The 22,880-nt window shown below is 43.1% G+C and overlaps 1 protein-coding gene across 1 annotated transcript in view; it reads right to left on the bottom strand.

The window, feature by feature from the left end:
- The window catches only part of LOC141989498 (cytoplasmic dynein 1 heavy chain 1-like), a 103,706-nt gene that overhangs the window by 68,859 nt on the left and 11,967 nt on the right, over nt 1–22,880 (bottom strand). Inside the window, exons 5-22 of the mRNA XM_074956253.1 lie at nt 18,352–18,538; nt 17,878–18,149; nt 17,543–17,770; nt 15,387–16,463; nt 14,521–14,700; nt 11,563–11,712; nt 7,010–7,156; nt 6,686–6,826; nt 6,294–6,470; nt 6,054–6,164; nt 5,847–5,966; nt 5,286–5,525; nt 4,533–4,688; nt 2,919–3,032; nt 1,807–1,917; nt 1,517–1,726; nt 590–736; nt 87–253 (exon numbers count right to left, since the gene is read on the bottom strand). Of these exons, the coding sequence (XP_074812354.1) occupies nt 87–253; nt 590–736; nt 1,517–1,726; nt 1,807–1,917; nt 2,919–3,032; nt 4,533–4,688; nt 5,286–5,525; nt 5,847–5,966; nt 6,054–6,164; nt 6,294–6,470; nt 6,686–6,826; nt 7,010–7,156; nt 11,563–11,712; nt 14,521–14,700; nt 15,387–16,463; nt 17,543–17,770; nt 17,878–18,149; nt 18,352–18,538 (3,935 nt within the window). The remainder of the gene's footprint in view (nt 1–86; nt 254–589; nt 737–1,516; nt 1,727–1,806; nt 1,918–2,918; nt 3,033–4,532; nt 4,689–5,285; nt 5,526–5,846; nt 5,967–6,053; nt 6,165–6,293; nt 6,471–6,685; nt 6,827–7,009; nt 7,157–11,562; nt 11,713–14,520; nt 14,701–15,386; nt 16,464–17,542; nt 17,771–17,877; nt 18,150–18,351; nt 18,539–22,880) is intronic.

The raw sequence follows: 22,880 nt of genomic DNA, 5'->3' as shown, positions 1-22,880 counted from the left end.
CGCGGGCAGGCAAAGGAACAAAGTCAATGGTGCAACTTGCCCTGAACTGTAACTGAGAATTTCACACAAATCTAAAGTAAGTATACCTTTGGAACCTCTGGGTTTCAACAGGCAATAAGTGCTTAATATCAGCACTACCAGTAAAGATACCCTCCATGTAGACCCATCGCCTTTGGACATCTATCCAGACATCAAAGAGTGCAAAGATACGATTCAATTTGTCTTCCCAGCTAAGGGCATCTTCTTCAAACACCTAAATGTTACAAAAACCATTAACATTCAGTTTACCGTTAAAAAAAACAAAACAAAACAAAAAAAACCACTTCACCTACAAGTCAGTATGATTTTAAGAAGTTGGACAAGTAACACTAATCAAGCTAGTTTAAGAACTGAATTGGAAATAATTTTGTAAGTTTGGTTAAAGCTATAAAAAGGTATAATCCACTTATACACCTAGCAATTTGCCAAACTTGGCACACAAGGTGCCAGCTGAACAAACGTACACTAGGAAAAGAATACGAAAACAAGGAGGGAGATATTTAATATCAAAGATAATTGAAAAGAAAAATAAAGTAATTTTACATTATACCTTGTAGTATGGTGATAACTTCATGGCAGACACACTGTTAATGTGCTCCTTGACCTTATTGAAGAGATCATCCCAACCACGAATCAAACGACATTTGTTCTGATAGTTAACCAAATCCAATTCATAAGTGTTCCACACTTCTCTTATCTTTAAGAAAAAAAGAAGTCAGATTATGAACACGTGATAGTAATTTTAATTCTATTACATTTATTTCATTCTGTAGTGTAGAAATGTAGCTACATGAGCTTGATTCTTATCTTTTTACAGAGCACATGAATCTGCAGGCCTTGGATTGCTGTGAATCATATGGTGGGAGATTTCATAATTATGTCTTGTGGGTCAGAGTTAAAGTTATTGCAACTCATAAAATGAAATTACAGAAGGAAGTTTCCAGTCTTCTACTTAAAAAGAAAAGGAGTACTTGTGGCACCTTAGAGATTAACCAATTTATTTGAGCATGAGCTTTCGTGAGCTACAGCAAGTGAGCTGTAGCTCATGAAAGCTCATGCTCAAATAAATTGGTTAGTCTCTAAGGTGCCACAAGTACTCCTTTTCTTTTTGCGAATACAGACTAACACGGCTGTTACTCTGAAACCAGTCTTCTACTTAGAAATTTTATAATAGTAACATACTAGCTATATATTTTACTTGACTTATCTTTAAGTTTAAGTTACAGTACCTTCAGTAAACTTCCAAAGCTTTTAATAAAACCCCTAAACCTACGGGTTTCATGTTGTGTCAGTTTGTGTGTTTAAATTTACTCAGTTATTTAGAACTAAAAATGTCTGGTGGAGCTCTAAAGCATTTCATTTTCACCATCCTGGGTATCTAAAATCCAGCGTATTACATAGCTGTCAGCAAATTAATTTACACCTCTAAAATCTCTCCTGGATAACAGGTCTAGTATATATAATGATAGATACTAGCCTGTTTCAAGAACTCTTCCAAAGCCATCTCTCCCTGAGCCACAAGAAGTACATCTTTGACAGTTGCTTCATTCTTCTGCAAGTCAACATCCCAGATCTGTCCCAGGGTTAGTTCAGAGACAACCCAGTTAACGTGAAGCCTCTTCATCAGCTGCTTCCAGTGACGAGCTTTAAGAGCCTCAGATTTCAGTTCAATCACCAGCATGTTTATCTAGAACGCGAGACAGCACATATTAAGTTAATGGATGCACTTACCCTTGATAACTAATTAAAAAATTATGTACAGCTTACCTTCATGTAACCCTTCAGAAGTCTCTGAACATATTCATAGGAGGCATACTGCCGCAAACGAGCAGGGAAGTTTTTCAACTGGTTCAGTAAGCCATCCAAATTTTGTCGAAGCTGTCAATAAAATACAGAAGCCATGAAAGAATTCATCTACCAGCAACATTATGATAAACACAATCACTCTAGTAAACTGGATATTACAACAGTTATCCGTTTTACTTACAGTTTGTCATCTTAACACTTTTATTCAACTGTTCTTTAAGAATGGGAGAATCACCCTTACATAATATTGATCATACTTTCCTATGCTGCATATATTGAATTTTGCTAACACTAAGTATAGCTGTATACAAGGCAGGCAAACCATATACTAGATGTATGAAAACATTCAATTGTCCCTCAAAACCTCATCATTCCAACAGATTCTCCATGCTTTTGTTGATATATTCCACCTCAGCAGATTATGTGGAGTCAACAGTACTGCTTTAAGATTAATTCACGACTGTTGGCGCAATACTAGTTTTTTCTATCCCTTGATCATTGGAGTAGCACAGCATGAAGTAATTTTATACTAGATCACAGTGGTCATGAAATTGTGACATTCTTCCTTACAGACAAGAGGTAGAAGCCTCGTTTCAGGTTTATGTATCCAAGAAGCATCAGCTGGGCAATAGCTTTTCATCAGTGAAGCTGGACAAGTGTTTGAGAAAAGTGCTATTTAGATCAACTTAATTTCAAGAAACAGATAGAGCATCAATTCTTGTCCTCTGAAGACGTAGCCTATAATTAAATATATTTAAGGTTGTGCAGTTTCTGCAATCCTGACAATTTTTCAAGTTTTGTTTTGTAAGCCTTACCCTGTTGAAGCTTCAGTTAAGAAGAAAAGTTATTTCTGCCGTTCAGTGCTGCAAGTTAGATTAAGATAGAGGCTGCATTCTCAGTTATAAATTCTATTTTTCATATGCCAAAAAGACCCAGGTACATAAGCACCACGCCATATATTCTGGCTCGTTTTCAAGTTGTTAGAGAATTTAAATATATTTTTATCTCGAAGGCCAAAAGGCGAATAATACAGTTGTAGTTATGCTTTCTATATACTGAATAAAAAAAGGTACCTTGCGAGGCTGTACTGAAACCCATGGCTGTTCCTTCATCTGATCAATCTGGTCCCAGACCTTGGAAAGCTCAGACCAAACTCCTTTGAGGTCTTGTAACTCTTCTAAAGCTACCTACAGTACAAAGGGATACATCAAACTTTGGACAGTTATATAGAAAAAGATGGTAAATATCTGTCCTAAGTTAGACAGAACTTCTTAAACAAATCATTGGGATAGAAACTTGGTCAGGGTACAGGTAATTGGACAGAGACTTGACCCTAGCTTGCCTAGCACGTCTCTGGTGGCCCAAAAGGAGTTACTATATGTTGGCTGCTCAGCAGCTTAAGTTAGGACTTGTCTACATAGCAAGTTACTGCACAGCACGCAAGAGTGATCACCTACAGTATATCAAACTTGCCTTGCAGTAACATCTCATGTGGATGCTGCTACAGTGCAGTGAAAGTCCTGGAGTGTGGCTTAGCATAATATGACTTAGAACAGCATTTCTCAAACTGGGGACCATGGACCCCTGTGGGTCCCCAAGGGTCCACGGGCCCCGCTGATCAACTCAATTCTCCCCATTCCTCCCAGCGCCTGCACGCTGGGGACCAGCGCTATCTCCTGGAAGCTACTGAAGCTAAACTTGGGAGATTTTAGGCACTAAAAGTCCAGTGGCACAGGGGGGCTAAGGCAGACTTTCTTCCTCCCCTGGCTCCGTGCCACTCCCTGTGGCCTGGGGGGTGGGGGTGGGAGTAGAAGAGGAACAGGGGGTCTCCGCATGTTGCGTCGGCCCTGAGCACCGACTCTGCAGCTCCCATTGGCCGGGAACTATGGCCAATAGGAGCTGCGGAGGCGGTGCCTGCGGGCAGAGGCAGCGCACAAAGACCCGCCTAGCCCTCCCTCCTAGGAGCTGCTGCCAGAGAGATATGCTGGTCACTTTCGGAAGCCACCCAAGGTAAGCGCCACCCGGCTGGAACCTGCACCCCTCAGCCCCTCCTGCACCCCAACCTCCTGCCGCAGCCCAGAACCTGCACCCACACCCCATCCCAGAGCCCACATCCTGTACCCCATCCCGCACCCAAACTCCCTCCCAGAGCCTGCACCCCCCCCTGCACCCCAACGCTCTGCCCCAGCCTGGTGAAAGTGAGTGAGGGTGGGGGAGAATGAGTGACAGAGGGAAGGGCGAATGGAGGGGGCAGGAGTGGAATGGGGGCAGAGCCTGGGGCTGAGCCGGTGGGTTGGGGGTCCCTGAAATTTTTTTCACTCAAAATGGGGGTTCTCGGGTTGCTGAAGTTTGCGAACTGCTGACTTAGAAGCTACTTGTCACGTAGACAAGCCCTTAGTTTAATGGCCAGATTTCTACATCTTATAAAGCTGCCCTCAAACATCTGTGGTTGCAGTCTCAGTGGAAAAGCCAAGGGCTGAATGGATATTGAGACTGAGTTACTCACTCCTAAGGCTGGACCATCCCAGTTAAGGTTAGGGCACAGTGATAGGGCAGCATGAAGGGAGAACCACTGACTGCTATGCCTTCTCTATGAATGAATTGAAGGACTTCTGCCTGCAAGAAGTCATCTGTCCAGAACCATTTACAAGCACCAAATTCATGGATTTTTAAAAAACAGTCTGTACCTGCACACGTTCTTCACTGCCACTGAGTAGTCCTGTATCTGTTAGCTCAAGAGCTTCTTTGGCCTTTGCACATTTCTCACGATCATCTTTCAACCTACCAAATTTCCCTTCATAAATGGTAAGTGCTTGAAGAGCCTCCTCAGGACGCAAGTTTCCCTAGAAAGAACCACATGAAGGACAACATGGCACAGATGTTAAGAGTTAGGGTTTAGCACTTCAAATCTGTGCAGAAACTACTTCTGATTAGCATCAGACACTAAGCCATCTCTTCTGCTTTAAGGAATTTACAGTTTCCTTGGCAGACCTTTAACTCTGGGTATACAACTTACTGATCCCTTGTCTGGGTAAGCATCTAAAGAATCATCTTGGCAGGAGAGATTTTTTAGCAGACACTAGTAACTTTTACTTTAGGACACAGGCTCAGCAAGATTCTTCCTCTTACCAAATGCTGTACAAAGTGCACACTCCTTATTGCTAGTTAAATTTGTAAAAATCAAGTTACAATAGAGGTGTTTCCGTTTTAAAATGCAAGTCAGGGAAAGTGCTGGAATTTTAAACCAAGAGCAAAAGCAAGCTACACTTTCTGCCAAGTCACTAGGAAACCCCCTAGAGAGGATTCATATTTCTGCATCAAAATCTGTAAAGGTAACAACTATGCCCCCCTGTCTATTTCAGGGTTTACTGAACAACCTGTTTATTACAGAATGCAAACTTTCTATCGTGAGTTCAGCAAAGAGACCTGAAAAAACTCACTGTCACAGGCTTTGTTTTCTCCCAGTCAGTCAGCAGGTCAGTTGTACGGCTCTCCACTGCTCGATCCTCTTGAACTATCTTCATTTGCAAGTTTGCTACTTGTTGCTGAATGGCAGAATCTTTGCGACGCATTATGTCATTGAAAGCACCCCACTCTCCTTCAATGTTGTCAATGTATAACCAGGAGGAAGGGAACTGGAACCTCTGTTTCTCCAGCAAGCGCTGACCATTGCGGTAAAGCTACAGTCCACACAAACATTGTTAGAAGGTAACCTACTTGAATTTCTAAAGTTCAATTCGAAATTCAGATAGCCAGAAGTCTAAAGAGAAATCAGCAATAAATCAGCCTAAAGAACCCTCAGAAGTATAAAGTAACTCAGTAAGGCTCACTATAGAATCGTGGTTTGAAAGTGTTTATCTAGAAGAGTTACTAGGACAGGAAATTAGAGGCAGGGTTTCTCTTAGCAGGCTTAGACTGGTCATGATCAATTGTCCCCTCCCTGTAGAAAAGCTTTTACGGATTTCCAGAAACAAGATGTTAGTAAGAAAGTGACAACTTACCTCAACTTGTTTCTCAAACTGCTTGATTTTACGTTTCAGGGATTGTACATATGTGATGAAGGTCACTGCATCTGACGTGCTCGCAGTGTCCACTGAATGCTGCTCCAACTCTTGACGGGACTGTTAGAGGGAAAAAACCCAGTATTTTAAAGGTGGATGTAGTAAGTTGATTTTGTAATAAGGAATCATTGTTTGGACTATTCTTACCTTAGAAATTTGTGAATGGAAGTCTGTCATGTTCTGACCTAGCATTTGGCCAAATTTACTGAGTACTTCCTTATGCCAAGAGTCATATTTCAAGTTCACCTTAGATTGTACCTGCAATCAAGAAAGTTTACCGAGTATTACTATTAATTATGAAGTCTCATTTTATCCTCTATAAGCCCATTCTGAAGTTTATTTCTGCAGGTTACTTTTACAAGATGCGTGAAAGTTTCAAGTTCTTACCTTCCCATAGTCTATGATAACAGGTCCAAATTCCTTCCTGGTTTCTGCATTGTCAAAGGTTCCTCTAGCCTTCCTTATCTGAACTAAGAGGGCTTGCCACTTATTTAAATCTTCTCCAAGACGGTTGTATATGTTTTCAGCTTGCATATCCCATAAGCACTGGTATTGCAGCCATACCTATTAATAAGTACGTTAAAAAAAAACTCCACGTAACAGTGAATTTTCAGAATGTAGATACTTTCCTTATTTACATAACTGAATTAATGAGGATTATAGTAAACAGGTAACATTGATGGGAATTACCTTTGATTAAAGATATAGAAGAGCTCTTCTAAATCCAACAAATGCGTTATTCTACAATTTCAAACTGAAAATCAGAATTCATATCCTACCTTAACATACTGTTCGACCTCTGTCACAATGCCCATAACAGCTGAATAAGACTCCTCCAGCGCTACAGGACCGTCAGGCATCCGTGTTAAGGCGTTCCGATAGAACTTCTCTTCCTCAGACAACTCATAGTGTACACCCACCTGACAAGACCCACAATTAAATACAAGTTGCATATACCAAGTTCACAATACATGGCCAGTTCTCGTTTTCAAAAATTGCTCCTTCATAACCATTAAAGATTACATTATCTGTATACAACTGCAATGCAACAGTTCTAGGTAGAGCCATCTTATTAGATTTATAAATACATTTATTATGCTTACCTGGTATCTTTGACTTTGAATTCTGGGTAGCGATAGTATTACCATTTTCCAGGAAAACATTTCTTGATAGAGCTTATATCTGCATTCTTCAACTGGTGGATTCAAATAGATCACCTGGTTGGTTATCCTCAGTTCATGTACAACATTCTACAGGCATAGAAAGACACCACATGCAGTTTCAATTTTGCTAAATAAGAACCTGCTGGGCCAGCTAAAGATAAACACAAAATACATTTTAGACAAAGGCTGCAACCTCTTCTTCTTTGAGTGATAGTCCCTATTGTATTCCACTGAGGGTTAACAACAAGCAGGGTGCGAGGAAGATGATGGAACCATGGAGTGGAGCACTGCCATGCCAAGCGAGGCATCCGTCGCAGAGTCTTGCGCCAAGACGTAAAGGGAAAAGAAGGTACATACCGAAGTCCACTTGACCGTCCTACATATGTCTGCAACTGGTACATTGTGAAGCGCAGTTGTAGTCGATGCTTGCACTCTCATGGAGTGGGGTGGGGACAATCCCTATAACTGACAGTGTAATGCACCCCAAAACCGACTTAGAAATCTGCTGAATGGAGATCACTTGCCCTTTAATCCTTTCTGCTATCGTGATAAAATGTCTAGGGAGACTTCCTGAATCATCTCATCCTCTGAAGGCAGAAAGCCAGGGCACAGCAGAAGTTAAGGGAGTGACGGCACAGTTCCCCCACGGAGGCGTGAGGTTTCAGAAAGAAAGCACGTAAGTGTTTGGGTTGGTTGAGATGAAAATGGGATACAACCTTTGTCAGAAACTTGGGGTGCAAGCATAGGGAAACACTGTCCTTATAGAACATGGTAAAGGGGGAGGGATCCGTCACCATGACCCTCACTTCTCCAACCCAGAAGTAATAGCTACCAGGAAAGTGACCTTCATGGAGAGGAGAGAGGGAGGTGGCGGCCAGAGGTTCAAAGGGCAATTTCGTCAACACTGTGAGGAGAAGGTTGAGGTCCCATTGGGGAAGCAATGGATTGAAGGGGAGAATAAGTCCATTGGAGGTCCTTCCAAAATCTGGTAGTCAAGGGTGAGTAAAGAGAGTGCCCCTCCACAGGAGGGTGAAAGGCACGGATAGTGGTTACGTGCACCTTGATGGAATTGAGCGTGAGGCCTGATGTCTTCAGGGAGAGAAGACAGTCCAAAAGAAGACGGATGTCCACATTTTCAGGAGCAAGACCCCTCTTGTTGGGTCCATGAGGTGAAACACTTCCACTTGTCCCTATAGGACTGCACTGTGGACTCTTCTCTGCTATTCAAGAGGTTGTCTTGTACTGCTGATGAACATTCCTGCTCTAGTGAAGATACCCATCCAAAAAACAAGCTCGGATGTGAAGAGTCTCTGGAGTGGGATGCTGGGTCCTGCAGCAGTGTCGTTTGAGGAGTTCTGGAAAAGCTGACCACTGAAGCAGGGGGATACGCTGACATGTGGAGAAGAAAGGAAACCAGAACTGGCAAGGCCACAACAGGGCAATCAGAGTGACCGTCATTCTCTCCCATTAGATCTTGTGTAGGACACATGGCAGAAGCTCTAGGGAGGAAAGGCATAATTGATCTGGTCTGACCTGCACAGGACTAGGGCATCACCTTGGGAAAGGTCACTGAGCCCCCCCAGTCTCCCATAGGAATATTAGGTGCATTTGCTGTTGGTGTGGGAGATGAAGAGAATCTCTTCTTCTGGTCAGAATCCCACAGCGGTTAAAAATGTTGGTGACCACGGTGTTGTGGCACTCCCATTCGTGATCCATCATGAATTTCCTGCTGAGAGAGTTGGCACTTAGTTTGAGTTCCAGGAAGGTATGCTACTGACAACAGGATCTTGTGAGCAATGCACCAATCCCAAAGATGAACTGCCTCCGTACAAAACGTAGGTGACCTCATGCCCCCTTGTTTGTTGAGTTAGTAAACAGGGATAGTGTTGTCTGACATGAGGAGAACATGACAGGAATGAATTAAATGTGAGAAATGTGCGACATGCTCTCCGCATCGCCCAAAGTTCTAGGACGTTGATGGGCATCCAGGATTCCTGAGCAGTCCAAGACTCCTGAGTCATGTGCTCGCCCATGTGGGCACCCCATCCGACAAGTAACACATCTGTGATCATCGTCATGCTTGGAGGACGGAAGGAATGATGTTCCGGTTCAGACCTGACCTGGATCAGTCCACCACTAGAGGGAGGAGAGAAGCTCTTGGGGAACTGTCAGTAGAAAGTCCGTGATGTAGTTCATGGGAAAATAGATCCTCTGGAGGCACAGCTGTAGGCAACGAAAGTGGAGACAAGTTAAGGCAGTAATGTATGTACAAATAACCCTGGCCAGAACAGAAGGACTGGAAATTGCAGTGGAAATCAGCTCTTGTAGGGCTCTGGGAGGTGGGCACGTGCTAATATTGCATTGATACAGGCCCCAATGAATTCTAGGAACTGTGTGGGATCCAACTGATTTTCTGATGTTTACACTCACCACCAGGGAGGAGTGGAGTGTAAACAGCATGGAGGTCAAGGAATGCCCCTCCCCTTTGGCTGCTAGCAGCACAATCAAATAATCAAGGGAATATAAGGACCCCTTGGCAGTGGTCCACCGCTCCTGAGAAAACTTTGGTGAAGACTTGTCAAGCAGTGGTGAGTCCAAAATGTAGAACCTTGAATCTCAGGAAATGTCTGTGGGTAGGATGGATATCCATGTGGAAGTAAGCATCCTGCATGTCGAGAGCTGTAAACCACATGCCTCTTTCTAACAAAGGAATGATGGTTGCTAGGGTGGCCATATGAAACTTTGGCTTGCATATGAAGTGGTTGAGATGATTGAGGTCTAAGATTCACCTCCACATGCCCCTCTTGGGGACTAGAAAATAGGTGGACTAGAACCCTGCACCCTGATAGGTCATAGGAACAGGTTCTATCACTCCCCTTTGCAGGAGAGAGAGTCCACTTCTAGGCAGAGTAAGACTTGCACTTGGTTGCTGGTGCATAGATACCCAGTGATCGCAGAGCAGCTCTGGAGTCTTTGAGGGAGTGGAGGGAATCATCTGTCTTCTGACTCAAGAAATGAGACCCATTGAAAGGGAAGTCCTCTATGGTGTTCTTTACTTCCCTTGGGAAACCTGATGAATGCAGCCATGACTCCCTCCACCTGAAGATCCCTGAAGCCATAGTGAGCGAAGTACTGTCTGCCACATCCACAGCGGCCTGGAGCATTGTCCTTCAACTAGTTTCCCCTCCTGTAGGATAGCCTTGAAGCAGGCTTGATCCTGCTGGGGAAGTTTGTCTGAGAAGTCCTACCTACTTGCCGTAGGTAAGAAAGTCGTATTTAGCAAACAGAGCCAAGTAATTGGAGATGTGAAATTGGAGGCTGGCAGAAAAGAATACCTTCTGACACAAAATGTCCAGTCGCTTGCCCTCATTATCTGCTGGGGGAGAGCACCAGCATTGCTGCCGAGCCCGCTCTGTCACTGCCTGTACGATGAGGAAATTGGATTGGGGGGGTGGGAATCAGAGAACAGAAAAATCAGACCCCTTTGCAGGTACACAATACCTCTTCTCTGCCCCCTTGGGGGTAGGTGTGCAGGTGGCTGGAGTGCGCCAGACAGTCCAGGCCAGTTGAAGAAGAACAGCATCACTAATTGCCAGAATGGCTCTACCAAGTAACAAGGTGTGTAGGATATCAGACAGCTGGTGCTGTTTGTTCTGTACAGTGGAAAGAGGAGGGTATTAGCCACCCAATGGAACAGTTCTTGGAACTGATGGTAGTCATCCGGGTACGAAGAGGGAGATGAAGACACTACAGCATCTGGAGATGATGAAGGGAACTGCTCTGGTTCCAGCAGTACTGTCAGAGTTGGACTAAGAGGAGCATCTTCCAACACTAGTTCAGAATACCTACTCTATAACCGTCAAAGATGCGAGGTGGGGGAACTCCTCTCGAGCGTAGTGGGAAGGTTACAAAGGTAGATACTGACACCACAATGCCCAGGATGGCCAACCAGGCAGATCCGTTGCTGTGGAGGGCCCCAAAGAGCAGGGTACCAATGGTTCCGTAGCTGGGGAAAGGGAGGGTACTGCCATTGAGTCTGCGGAATCTTAGGGTAGTCATATTGGTTATGGGAGGGGCAGATCCTGCACTCCATCCAAGTCCTCCAATGCCAAAAAATCAAAGCCCAGGTCGAATGGTGGTGCCCTCAAAACGGGGGGATCCACAGGAGCCATAGGGAAATGGGCGGGAACATGGCCTGAAGGACGAAAGTCTAATGTAGAAAGGGGGACTGCCTCGCTACCAAAGGTTCCCTTGACTTCAGCGAAGCAAGGGCGTATGTGTGGACCAAGAGACACTACTACTTTCAGAATCTCCAGCTTCTCACGCATGGCGCATGCATATAACCCCCAGAGGAATACAAATCGGGACCATGACTTGAAGAACTTACATTATACAGCAATATGTACTATCAGAGTATTTTTATTTCTACTCAAGGTTCTGTACGGTCTTATTTTAGCAAAAAGCATAATGAGTAACAGTCAAATGTAACTTACTTTGATCTTTGGCTCCCCACCAGGCTTGTGACTGACTTGAGGTGCATCTGTATCCATGTCAACTTCTGCTTTATCATCAGCTTGTCCAAGAAGAACTTGGGTCCAAGTTCTCAGCCCAGCCTGTAGACGAACTCCTAGTATTCGTTCAATCTAAGGGAGGAAGAAGCTATATTGAAAACAAATACAAAGACGCTTATATCATGTGTTCTCTCCAAAAGATTCCCGCACTTCAAGAAATCCCTGAAACTTTCAGATACAGCAGGACTCTTAAAGGATGGAAATTCAGCCTTACACTTTAGAACAGGAGTGGGGTTTTTTTAAAATTAAATGAACACTTTTAAAGCAAAGGAAGTTTAAGTCAACATGCTAGGCTACTGTTTAGAGTATTTAAAAAAATCCATGTTTTAGGAGGGGATCTAAATGTCAGATTTACTGCCATGTTATCCTAAGTAAGAGACTTCACCTTAGCATTAGGATTATTATTGTCCATATTAAGGTACTGATGTTCACGCACATTGGAGAACCTGTCCTTACCTTGCCATATGTAGCACACAGGATTATTTTGCTAGCTATTATATTTTATTAATCCAGCCGGCAGTATCAATTAATAGGTTTCTTTTTCTGAAATTAATCCATTTTATTTTATCAGTATTAATTCCTTGGAATTTAGGATATGTTGAGGCATGTGTTTCCTAATAATAAGTTTTGCTGAAATGCAAGAAGCCTACCGGTCTGTAAGATCCGGTAAGATCTGCTACATAGCAAAAAGTATAATCAGTTATAAATATGTCAACATAGAAATTGGCAACCTTTGGCCAAGATAAGAATGGTCCCTAAACTTTGGGGAACCAAAGGGAGGAACTATCCACATCACATCACAGATTTATCCGGCTTCTACAACTGGTTGGTAACTGCAGGGTACACCACAGCTTGGAGGTCATCAAGAGAGCCTAGGTTGGCAGTTTAGGGAATGAGATAATCCTTAATATATTTAGAAAATAAGTGTCATAATCCACTAACCTATAGGAGAAGGGTACCCATAAAATTCTTAGGGTTCGGAAATAAGATTTGGGCATAGTAGGTTGGGCCTAAATTACATAGGTTAGGATCCTATAAAATACCTTGTAAGAGAGCTCTTCGGGAGTCGACTCCAGTAGTGAGCAGGAGCCAGTTCGCGCGAACCGGTTGTTAAATTTTCAAGCTGTTTTAGAACTGGTTGTTAACCCATTTCCCTGCAGGCGGCGCTGAGGCTTTGATGGGCTCCGGCCGGGAAGTGATGTAATTCCTCTTCCGGCCGCCAGGGGTACTGTGCTGCGGGAGCCACGTGGGCTGCCGCCTGGCCCTGGGCACAAGCCCTGTTGCTGCTGCTGCTGCTCCCCCAACCCCTGGCCCTGGGGCTCCCGCTGCTGCCTGGTGGGCCACGTCCTGCTGCTCGGGCTGCTCCGAGCCGCTCTCCCCATGAGTACCCACCATCCTGCCCACAGCCAGCCCCTGTCTCCAGCCACCCCCACAACCCTGCCGGCAGCCAGCCCCTGCCACACCCCCTGCCCGCAGCCAGCCCCTACCTGCAGTCAGCCCCTGCCCTGCCCGCAGCCAGCCCCGCACCCCCTGCCTCCAGCTAGCCCTGCCCCACGCTCCTGTCTGCAGCTGGCCCCACGTCCACTGGTGCCCTGCAGTTCCCAGGGCAATAACCCTGCACACCTGCTTCAGTGAGGGGGGCATGGAGCAGTTGGGACCCACACATGTGCACACCCTAGGGTAACCAGACAGCAAGTGTGAAAAATCAGGAGAGGGGGTGGGGGGAGGGGGGGTAATAGGAGCCTATATAAGAAAAAGTCCCAAATCGGGACTGTCCCTATAAAATCGGGACATCTGGTCACCCTAGCACACCCCCAGGGAGTGGTGGGGACCCACACATGTGAAACGGAGCTCATTTCTAGTTCAGGCCCATCTTTTTTAAAAAAAACTTTAGGCAGGGTTAACATACATCCGTATTTTCCCGGGCAGGTCAGGGTTTTTGGTTCTTAAATCTCCGGCTGGGAAAATACGGACGTATGATAACCCTGTTGGTACAAAAAATACATACTGGGGCACATCCCTTACATGAGAACTTTTTATAGGGAACCGGTTGTTAAGATTTTGGCAGCTCATCACTGGTCAACTCTATTCTAAAACTCTTCCTTTGATTCATTCATTCATTCATTCATTTCTCCTATACTATATAGACGATCACGTTATCAGCTCAGCTTGTGCAGTATAGTGTAACTACTCAACATTCCTAACCATTGGGGAAGCCAGCACCTTCGCGTAATCGGACATGCCAGGAGTGAGGATGGTCCTTCACCTCCTATTACTGTGTCCTCAAGGAGGGGTGAGAGTATGTTAGGTTAAGGTACTTCTAATAGAAATGTTACCACCAGGAGTTTTGGAATTCTTTTACTGTTTTGCAGTTATAAGTTTCATTGCATTTCAAGAAAGGTTTTATCAATTTGGTATTGTCCTCAGTGTACTTTTTCTTGTCAAGCACCCTGAGAATCCTCTCCCGTTATAGAACTCATTGAGTTCTTGAACTCTGTAGTCTGAATTGGATAAGAATCTATAAATATTCTGGTCAGATACGATCAGTGGCGAGCCATTAAACTAACCCACTAAATTCAGGTCAACGCATATTCAACCATCTATTAAGCCTTTAGCTATTATCCTGTCAGCTAAAGAGCTAACAAGTCCCCCCTGGAATCCATTAATTCCAGTCATTGGGAGCAAAGCACTTTTATCTGTCTGCCTAAGAGCCTGCCAGATGTCCTAAATGGCATTGGTAGAGATATTCAAGCAACTGGCAAATAGATTGGAAATTCTCACTCTAGGTCACTTGAGAGTGGTAGACCACGTTGTTAGTGACAAATTACTTTGCCACCTAACACCTTTGAAGGCTACATTCACTTTGAGTGAAAGACCTACCTCCATATCCAACTTATTGACCCAGATAGGCAGATTGGAATATGAATGAAGATTCAAGTCATCCACAGCTTTTTGAACTCTGTTCAAGATTTCTGAAAAAGTCTTATGATCATACATGCAGGTTTCCAAGGATCGAACTTCCAGGTCTATTTTTTCTTCAATAATGAGCAGATCATCCACCTAAGGGAACATTTAATTTTAGTACTTTGCTGATAGCAGTCTGCCATGTTGAGGGAAGTGATAAAACATCCCTCTCTCACAAAAAGAGCTACATCCATTCTTTCAAGGGGGATTGGGGGGGGAGAGTAATTATATTTTCATTCACTGAAACTTACTGAAGACTCTGGGAACTTGCCTGATAATGGAGAAGTCAGAATTTGACTAAATTAGCACAAAAATTTGGCTAATTCCCTTAATCTAAAAGGGAGATACTGAGAAACATGCACGCAGGTTTTTAAAAGGTAGCTGATGCTATACGAGAATATAAAGCATTAATACAACGCGTGTTCATGTTATAATCACTAACTAAAAAGGTTCAGTAGCTACTTCACGAAATTAGCATTTTTTATAAGATATGGTTTCTCTACCACCCCCCAAAGAGAACATTTGCCACATTACCAGGTAATAATCTGAGAGCATACATCTTATCAATTCTTTTTCTATTCAGCGACTTCTTCAATACTATAAGACACTGTGGAATCTAAGCAATAGTTGCATACAGTAAGATTATTTTCCAAGAGGAAGACACCGGTTGTCCTGAATAGTATACAATCCAAAACGAAAATATTTTGTTGCTGATAAACTCAACTGCCACCGATATGTGCAGAGTCTCCCTTGGAAAAAAGAACATAATCAGTAGAACAAACCTTTTCTTGGAAGCTGAAGACAGTCTCTGCTAGGCGTTGTACATAGGGGTCAAGTTTGTATGACTCCCACACCAGGGCAATACCTTCTCCAATCAAAGCCTGCACTTCCTTCTTTAGACCGGCTACCAGCAGAGAAATAGTGTTACGCTCTTCCACCTTCTCACAGGTCCGTTCATACGTACGGACACTTTCAATCAGAGAAATAGCAAAAGGATAGAGCTGGTTTGCTTGGTGAGCTTTGTTGACAATTGCAAGTGGAACGCGAAATCCAAACCACTTAAGGTTGCGGACTTCTTTTGAGAGTGTAATTATTTCTGGGAGAAAGTTGACCTTTAGTTTGAGGACATTTCCAGTTCGGCCTCTAACACGAGTGCTTTCAATAGTGAAGATACGGCCACACACACCAAGGTTGCGCTGCTGAACCTTCCTTGCCCAATCATCAAATATTTCTTGAGTGTTGAGCTTCATACGGAAGCTGTCTCCATCTTGCTTCAGCTTCTGGCCTTCCACATGATTCTCCCAACCTTTGCCAAGCACATCTTCAACACGCTTCATGTAGGCTGTGAGCTGTCGATCAATCTGTTTGGCCCAGATTATAGACCCAGACACAGGAGGCAAGTCGCGAACATGACTCATTTTGCAAGCCTGACTTTGTGGGTATTGTACCTTGAATTTGTCATGAAGAGACTCAATATCATCTTTTACACGCTGGATCAATTGTGTTTGATATTCACGAATAGCACCCCGAATGTGAGGTCTGACAAACAAAGCATTGAATCTGGAGAAGATCCTGAACATTTCATTTGCATTCTTTGCTGTGCCAAGCTGGTCTCGTAGACGAGCAGTTATTCTTGTTTCAACCCTATCAATTCTTTCGTCATACCGTTTCATTGCTGCCTCCCAGGCTTCTGTACCTTCTTTGGAAACATCTAAGCCATCTACTTCTTTAACATTCTCATAAGCAAGATTCACTTCTTCAATAGCATTAGCGTCTGCAGCATCAAAAAGGACTTCTGCTACCTTCATATCCTGGGGTTCAGGTACATCTCCTTGATTCTGCTGGGCAACAGCAGTGACCTGCATAAAGTCACAGAGTTTAGTAAAGACTCACCGATCTAACCGTTTCTTTGTCACACACATGTTCACAGTGAAGCATTTTATGTACACACTGTAAAAAGACACATGCAATTACTTTTTGCACTGTACTTACAGTTGACTAAATCCTTTGGAACCTAAGGGTGCTAATTTGGTTTCTGTAGGGTATTAATCTGCAAATGAGATGAGGAAAGTATATCTTCTGCTGCACGCTGTTTAGCAATAATGAGAGATTCTCCACTTCAAACTTGTGCTGTAGTTATTTGCCAGATTCAAAATCAAGCGATCCAAACTTAAAGCAAGTTATTGTATGCAGGATCCATTTTTTCCAATCACATGGAAAAACAAGCCAGCATTAGAGTGCTTTTATTCATGGATTTAAGTATGGACACTTTAGCCTTATTATTAAGAAAACGTGGAAGAATGTAATACCATTCTTCTCATTAATGTCTGTAAGCAAACTGAAAAATGATTACATATCTTTCACTATTGTCAGGGTATAAACACTGAATAATTGAATAGGACTGCTCCTATTGGAAAACTAAAGACAATTTAAAAACATGCCCTCAAGGCCTGAAAATAAATCCCCAGATTCTTTTTCTTTTTGAAGAGAGATTATACAGAGAAAAAACATTGCTGTTTGCATGAATACAAAAGTGATCAGTTACAGATTGAATTGGTACTGGTACATTTCTAATGTAGCTGAAAATGGGTCTTTACCGCTATGTCACAGATATCAAAACTTTGAAGTAACTGTTTAACTTGCTTCAGATCCATCAGAGGAGCTCACAGCTATGAGAGTGATTGTATATTCCTTTCCATGGTGGATTTAGAAAGCTTCTAAGAGTTCTACCCAAATTCTATTGGTTATGTTTTGCACCTGTGGTTCCTTTAGTCGGCTGTTTGCAGGGGAACACGAGTAAGTTTGCTTTTGTGAGTTAATACATTTTAACATGACTGGCTTGTGTCTGCATGTAGACTTTCATCAAGAGATGGGAAACTGCTATATCTTTACCAGATGTATAGGCAGTTACCCCAATTAGAAAGGAGTGGAACGCTACCTGAGGTCTTAAGACTCTCACAATCACTGCTCTCAGCTGCTCATGCTGGCGCCTGAACTTCCTCATTTGATCAAGACGAGCCTGCAGTTTCCTGTGGGCAGGATTGATACGCCACACCATCTTCAGATTCTCTTCTCTCTTTCTCTTCACAATATCTCTCAGCAACACTTGTAATTTCTCATATTCATCATCCCAAGTTTGGAAGACTTCAAAACATGCAGCCATAACCTGAAAATTTAAGAACGTACACTTGTTTGACTCTCAAACGACATGCTCTCATAGTTGCATTCAGTGTGTTACGTTAGCTATTACCATATTTGACATCCTAGACGTACCTTTTCAAACTCTTCATAGGCAACATGCATCAGTTTTCTGGTTCCCAATACTTTCAGTAGCTGAGAACTCAGGTCTCTTGAAATGGCTTCCACTAGACGCAGCGCCCTCTGAATGGGGTACTTCGTATTTCTGATTTTTCTCAGGTGGGTGAATATTGCCACAAGTGCCTGTCTTATTTTGTCCAGTTCAGTAGCAGACAACAAGTCATTCAAAGGAAAGTCTTTCATCAGTGGATTGTAGTCATTTACAGTTTCCAGTGCCTGTTTTAGACCTAAATACAATACAAGAGAGTTAAATTTAATTGACCTCATTGTGTCAGTTTCATCTGGCCAGTTTAAAGACAATAGTTTTCACTTCTTACAAGGTGAAGCTTTTTGATTGTGATATTGACGTTTAACTTGTGTAACTATATCACAAGAGCTAAACTTCCACAGAAACTGCTCATGAAGCTACAGCACATTGTAATTTCTTACCTGTGTCCGTGTCAAAGCTGACAGTAGCATGAAAACGTTTGCCATGTTTCAAGATATCTAGTGTCAGGAAGACTTCTGGGCTTTCACGCTTCTCCTGAATGCGGTACAGGGCACGTTCCAAGTTCAGCCAGAAACTAATTTCCTGTAAAGCCGTGCCTGACGCAGGATCTCGATCCAGTTTGGTCACCTTAAAGACATAAATGAAATGTTGAAGAAAGTGACATGCTTTTGTTGTGTAACTGTTTATTAATAGAAGTGCAAACCTACCTAAAAACAATTAACTGACTCCACACAACTTTAATAGTTCAACATGCCAAAATGGAAAGTTCTAGTCTACACGAGCCCACTGCAAGCAATTCACCAACAACTGTAATAGTGAACGTTGCATGCAGTAGCTGTACACAAAAGGTGTAAGTTAAAAAATGTTCCTAGGGTAAAAGAAGATCCAAATTAAAGTGTTTTCACAGGTGAGCAAACATATTTCTTTAGGCTTCTGGAGGTACCCTGGAGAAGGTGCAAAGCTGTTGCTGTTGACGCCAAGTGGAAGTGACCCCGTATCTACCTGGGGTAGACTGAACTCATTTAGACATAGGAGCTGTGGTTGCTTTAAAAAACAAGTGTAGTTGGTACCCTATCTCCATTTGGTTTTAGTCACCGTGAGTTATGCAGAAGGGCACTGACTACAGCCCCAACATAAGCCATGCTCGTTGGGAACCTGCTGGGTGTACTAAATCAGTCCCAGAATCCAATGACTGCAGGAGCTGGCAATAAAATGAAAGAAGGAAGCTGTGGCCTCATCCTTTGCCTCAGTGTACCCATGCAGGAACACTGAGAATTTGGTCATGAAAAAGTAAAAAGCCAATATTTCATCGTTATTTAGATTATGCCTGTGTGTGTAGGAGCAAGTGGTATGCATGCATCCTATGAAATCTTAAGGTATAAGTTTGCAATGCATTAAGGATAGAGCAGCCAGCTTTGCTTATGTTTGTCTCAACTATAGCATCCATCCTCAAATTATTTCCAGAAGTAAAAATTCAAGTCTTGACACAGATATTTCAAGTTAACTAAGTGTCACTGTATAGTAGCCTCTTCAAAGTTTATCTTAACCACAGCTTGAAAAAACCCCACTCCCCTTTGGCAGACAGATATTATGCCCATATAAATAAGAAGAAAACAAAGAAAGAAGAAGTGGCACCGCTAAACACTGAGGATGGAGTGGAGGTCAAGGATAATCTAGGCATGGCCCAATATCTAAACAAATACTTTGCCTCAGTCTTTAATAAGACTAAAGAGGATCTTAGGGATAATGGTAGCATGACAAATGGGAATGAGGATATGGAGGTAGACATTACCATATTTGAGGTAGAAGCGAAACTCAAAAAGCATAATGGGACTAAATCGGGGGGCCCATATAATCTTCATCCAAGAATATTAAAGGAATTGGCACATGAAATTGCAAGCCCATTAGCAAGAATTTTTAATGAATCTGTAAACTCAGGGGTTGTACCGTATGATTGGAGAATTGCTAACATAGTTCCTATTTTTAAGAAAGGGAAAAAAGTGATCCGGGTAATTATAGGCCTGTTAGTTTGACATTTGTAGTATGCAAGGTCTTGGAAAAAATTTTGAAGGAGAAGGTAGTTAAGGACATTGAAGTCAATGGTAAATGGGACAAAATACAACATGGTTTTACAAAAGGTAGATCATGCCAAACCAACCTGATCTCCTTCTTTGAGAAAGTAACAGATTTTTTAGACAAAGGAAACGCAGTGGATCTAATTTACCTAGATTTCAGTAAAGCGTTGGATACCGTGCCACACAGGGAATTATTAGCTAAATTGGATAAGATGGGGATTAATAGGAAAATTGAAAGGTGGATAAGGAATTGGTTAAAGGGGAGACTACAATGGGTCCTACTGAAAGGTGAACTGTCCGGCTGGAGGGAGGTTACCAGTGGAGTTCCTCAAGGATCGGTTTTGGGACCAATCTTATTTAATCTTTTTATTACTGACCTCGGCACAAAAAGTGGGAGTGTGCTAATAAAGTTTGCGGATGATACAAAGTTGGGAGGTATTGCCAATTTAGAGAAGGACAGGGATATCCTACAGGAGGATTTGGATGACCTTGTAAACTGGAGTAATAGTAATAGGATGAAATTTAATAGTGAGAAGTGTAAGGTCATGCATTTAGGGATTAATAACAAGAATTTTAGTTATAAGCTGGGGACGCATCAATTAGAAGTAACGGAGGAGGAGAAGGACCTTGGAGTATTGGTTGATCATAGGATGACTATGAGCCGCCAATGTGATGTGGCCGTGAAAAAAGCTAATGCGGTCTTGGGATGCATCAGGAGAGGTATTTCCAGTAGGGATAAGGAGGTTTTAGTACCGTTATACAAGGCACTGGTGAGACCTCACCTGGAATACTGTGTGCAGTTCTGGTCTCCCATGTCTAAGAAGGATGAATTCAAACTGGAACAGGTACAGAGAAGGGCTACTAGGATGATCCGAGGAATGGAAAACTTGTCTTATGAAAGGAGACTCAAGGAGCTTGGCTTGTTTAGCCTAACTAAAGGAAGGTTGAGGGGAGATATGATTGCTCTCTATAAATATATCAGAGGGATAAATACCAGAGACGGAGAGGAATTATTTAAGCTCAGTACCAATGTGGACACAAGAACAAATGGATATAAACTGGCCACCAGGAAGTTTAGACTTGAAATTAGACAAAGGTTTCTAACCATCAGAGGAGTGAAGTTTTGGAATAGCCTTCCAAGGGAAGCAGTGGGGGCAAAAGATCTATCTGGCTTTAAGATTAAACTCGATAAGTTTATGGAGGAGATGGTATGATGGGATAACACGGTTTTTGTAATTAAATATTCATGGTAAATAGGCCCAATGGCCTGTGATGGGATATTAGATGGGGTGGGATCTGAGTTACCCAGGAAAGAATTTTCTGTAGTATCTGGCTGATGAATCTTGCCCATATGCTCAGGGTTTAGCTGATCGCCATATTTGGGGTCAGGAAGGAATTTTCCTCCAGGGCAGATTGGAAGAGGCCCTGGAGGTTTTTCGCCTTCCTCTGTAGCATGGGGCACGGGTCACTTGCAGGAGGATTCTCTGCTCCTTGAAGTCTTTAAACTACGATTTGAGGACTTCAATAGCACAGATATAGTTGTGAGGTTTTTTGCAGGAGTGGTGGGTGAAATTCTGTGGCCTGCGTTGTGCAGGAGGTCAGACTAGATGATCATAATGGTCCCTTCTGACCTAAATATCTATGAAACAGAGAAATGAGCCAACTCAGGCAAGGGAGTCAGTGGCTCCTTTGGAGGAAGAGTGGTGCATAATTACTCCTGAAAGAGAAGGGGAAGAGACGTGAAACACAGCATGGCACAGATGCTGCTTCTCCTGTGGGAGGGAAGAGCAGAGATGCTGGAAGCCCTACTGCTTTTCACAGAAAGGAGGAGACTGCCAGAAGGGGCCTTGCTGGGAAGCCAAGGCCTTACTAAGTACCCCAGAGGAGGCCTACAGAGCGGCTGGGTTGGGCATAAAACTGATTAATTCTTACTTAAGTACATTTATTCGAGATGTCAGTTCAGGGCATCTGCATCTGTACTTCCCCCTCACTGGGCCAGCAAGGGCTCTTACTCCCAGGTTTTAGGTCCCCTGCTGTTGCCTCTCTTGTCTGGAGATCCACATCTCTCCCCCTTTTAACTCAGGTAGTCCCAGGCTGCCTAGTTCCCTGCCTTCACTGTTTATTTCCCAGCACAGACAGGTTGCCAAGGATACCTGCTTGCTTTCTCTTCACAGACTGATAACAGAGTGATCATCAACACATAGTACCACACAGGTCTAAGCAAGCCAATCTCATTCTAAAAAATCCCCAGAGAGAAACCATTTCAAAATAAAGTGCTAAAAACTTATGAGGAACCTAAACCCTAACATGGACTCTGTCAGAAGCAGTCCATCAACCCCTGCACAACCTAGAGGAGTCCTTCTGGTTATCAGCTCATCACAGCTTCAGCTCAGAACCAGCACACAGCCTCTTGGGGACTCAGTAAGCAAGTCCTTCCAAGCCTTCCCTGAGGACCAGGGCCCACCATGAACCCAAGGTCCTGTCCGCTAGCTGGATCAGGAAGTCGTCCTCAATCAGTTTGAACTCATGCTATTCATCGAAAGGTCTTCTCTTTGCTAGTCTCTCGAGAATCCGGTTTGAACTATATCTGGGGACAGGGATGTGGCTTCAAAGGGTTGCTAACCAGATGAATTACACTACATTACCGCTCCCCTCCTAGAGGAAACCCCCTTAATCTTAAAACTTCACATTGTTTCAGAAGGATCTTTGGAGAGCCTTACAATCTCTTCCAGAGATTGAATTAATCTTGGCTTCCTGCTAAAGAAGTCCCAAGTAATCTCACAATAGTACATTTGCATTTTTAATACGATGAACTCCAAAGATGCTAAAACTACTTCAATAAGGTTTAATTTAATTCAGTGAAGATCATTCATGATACTGTTAGTCTTTCACAA

This window comes from Natator depressus, chromosome 6, assembly GCF_965152275.1.
Source record: "Natator depressus isolate rNatDep1 chromosome 6, rNatDep2.hap1, whole genome shotgun sequence".
Taxonomy (NCBI): domain Eukaryota; kingdom Metazoa; phylum Chordata; order Testudines; family Cheloniidae; genus Natator; species Natator depressus.
This window is presented reverse-complemented; position numbering and strand designations above follow the sequence as displayed.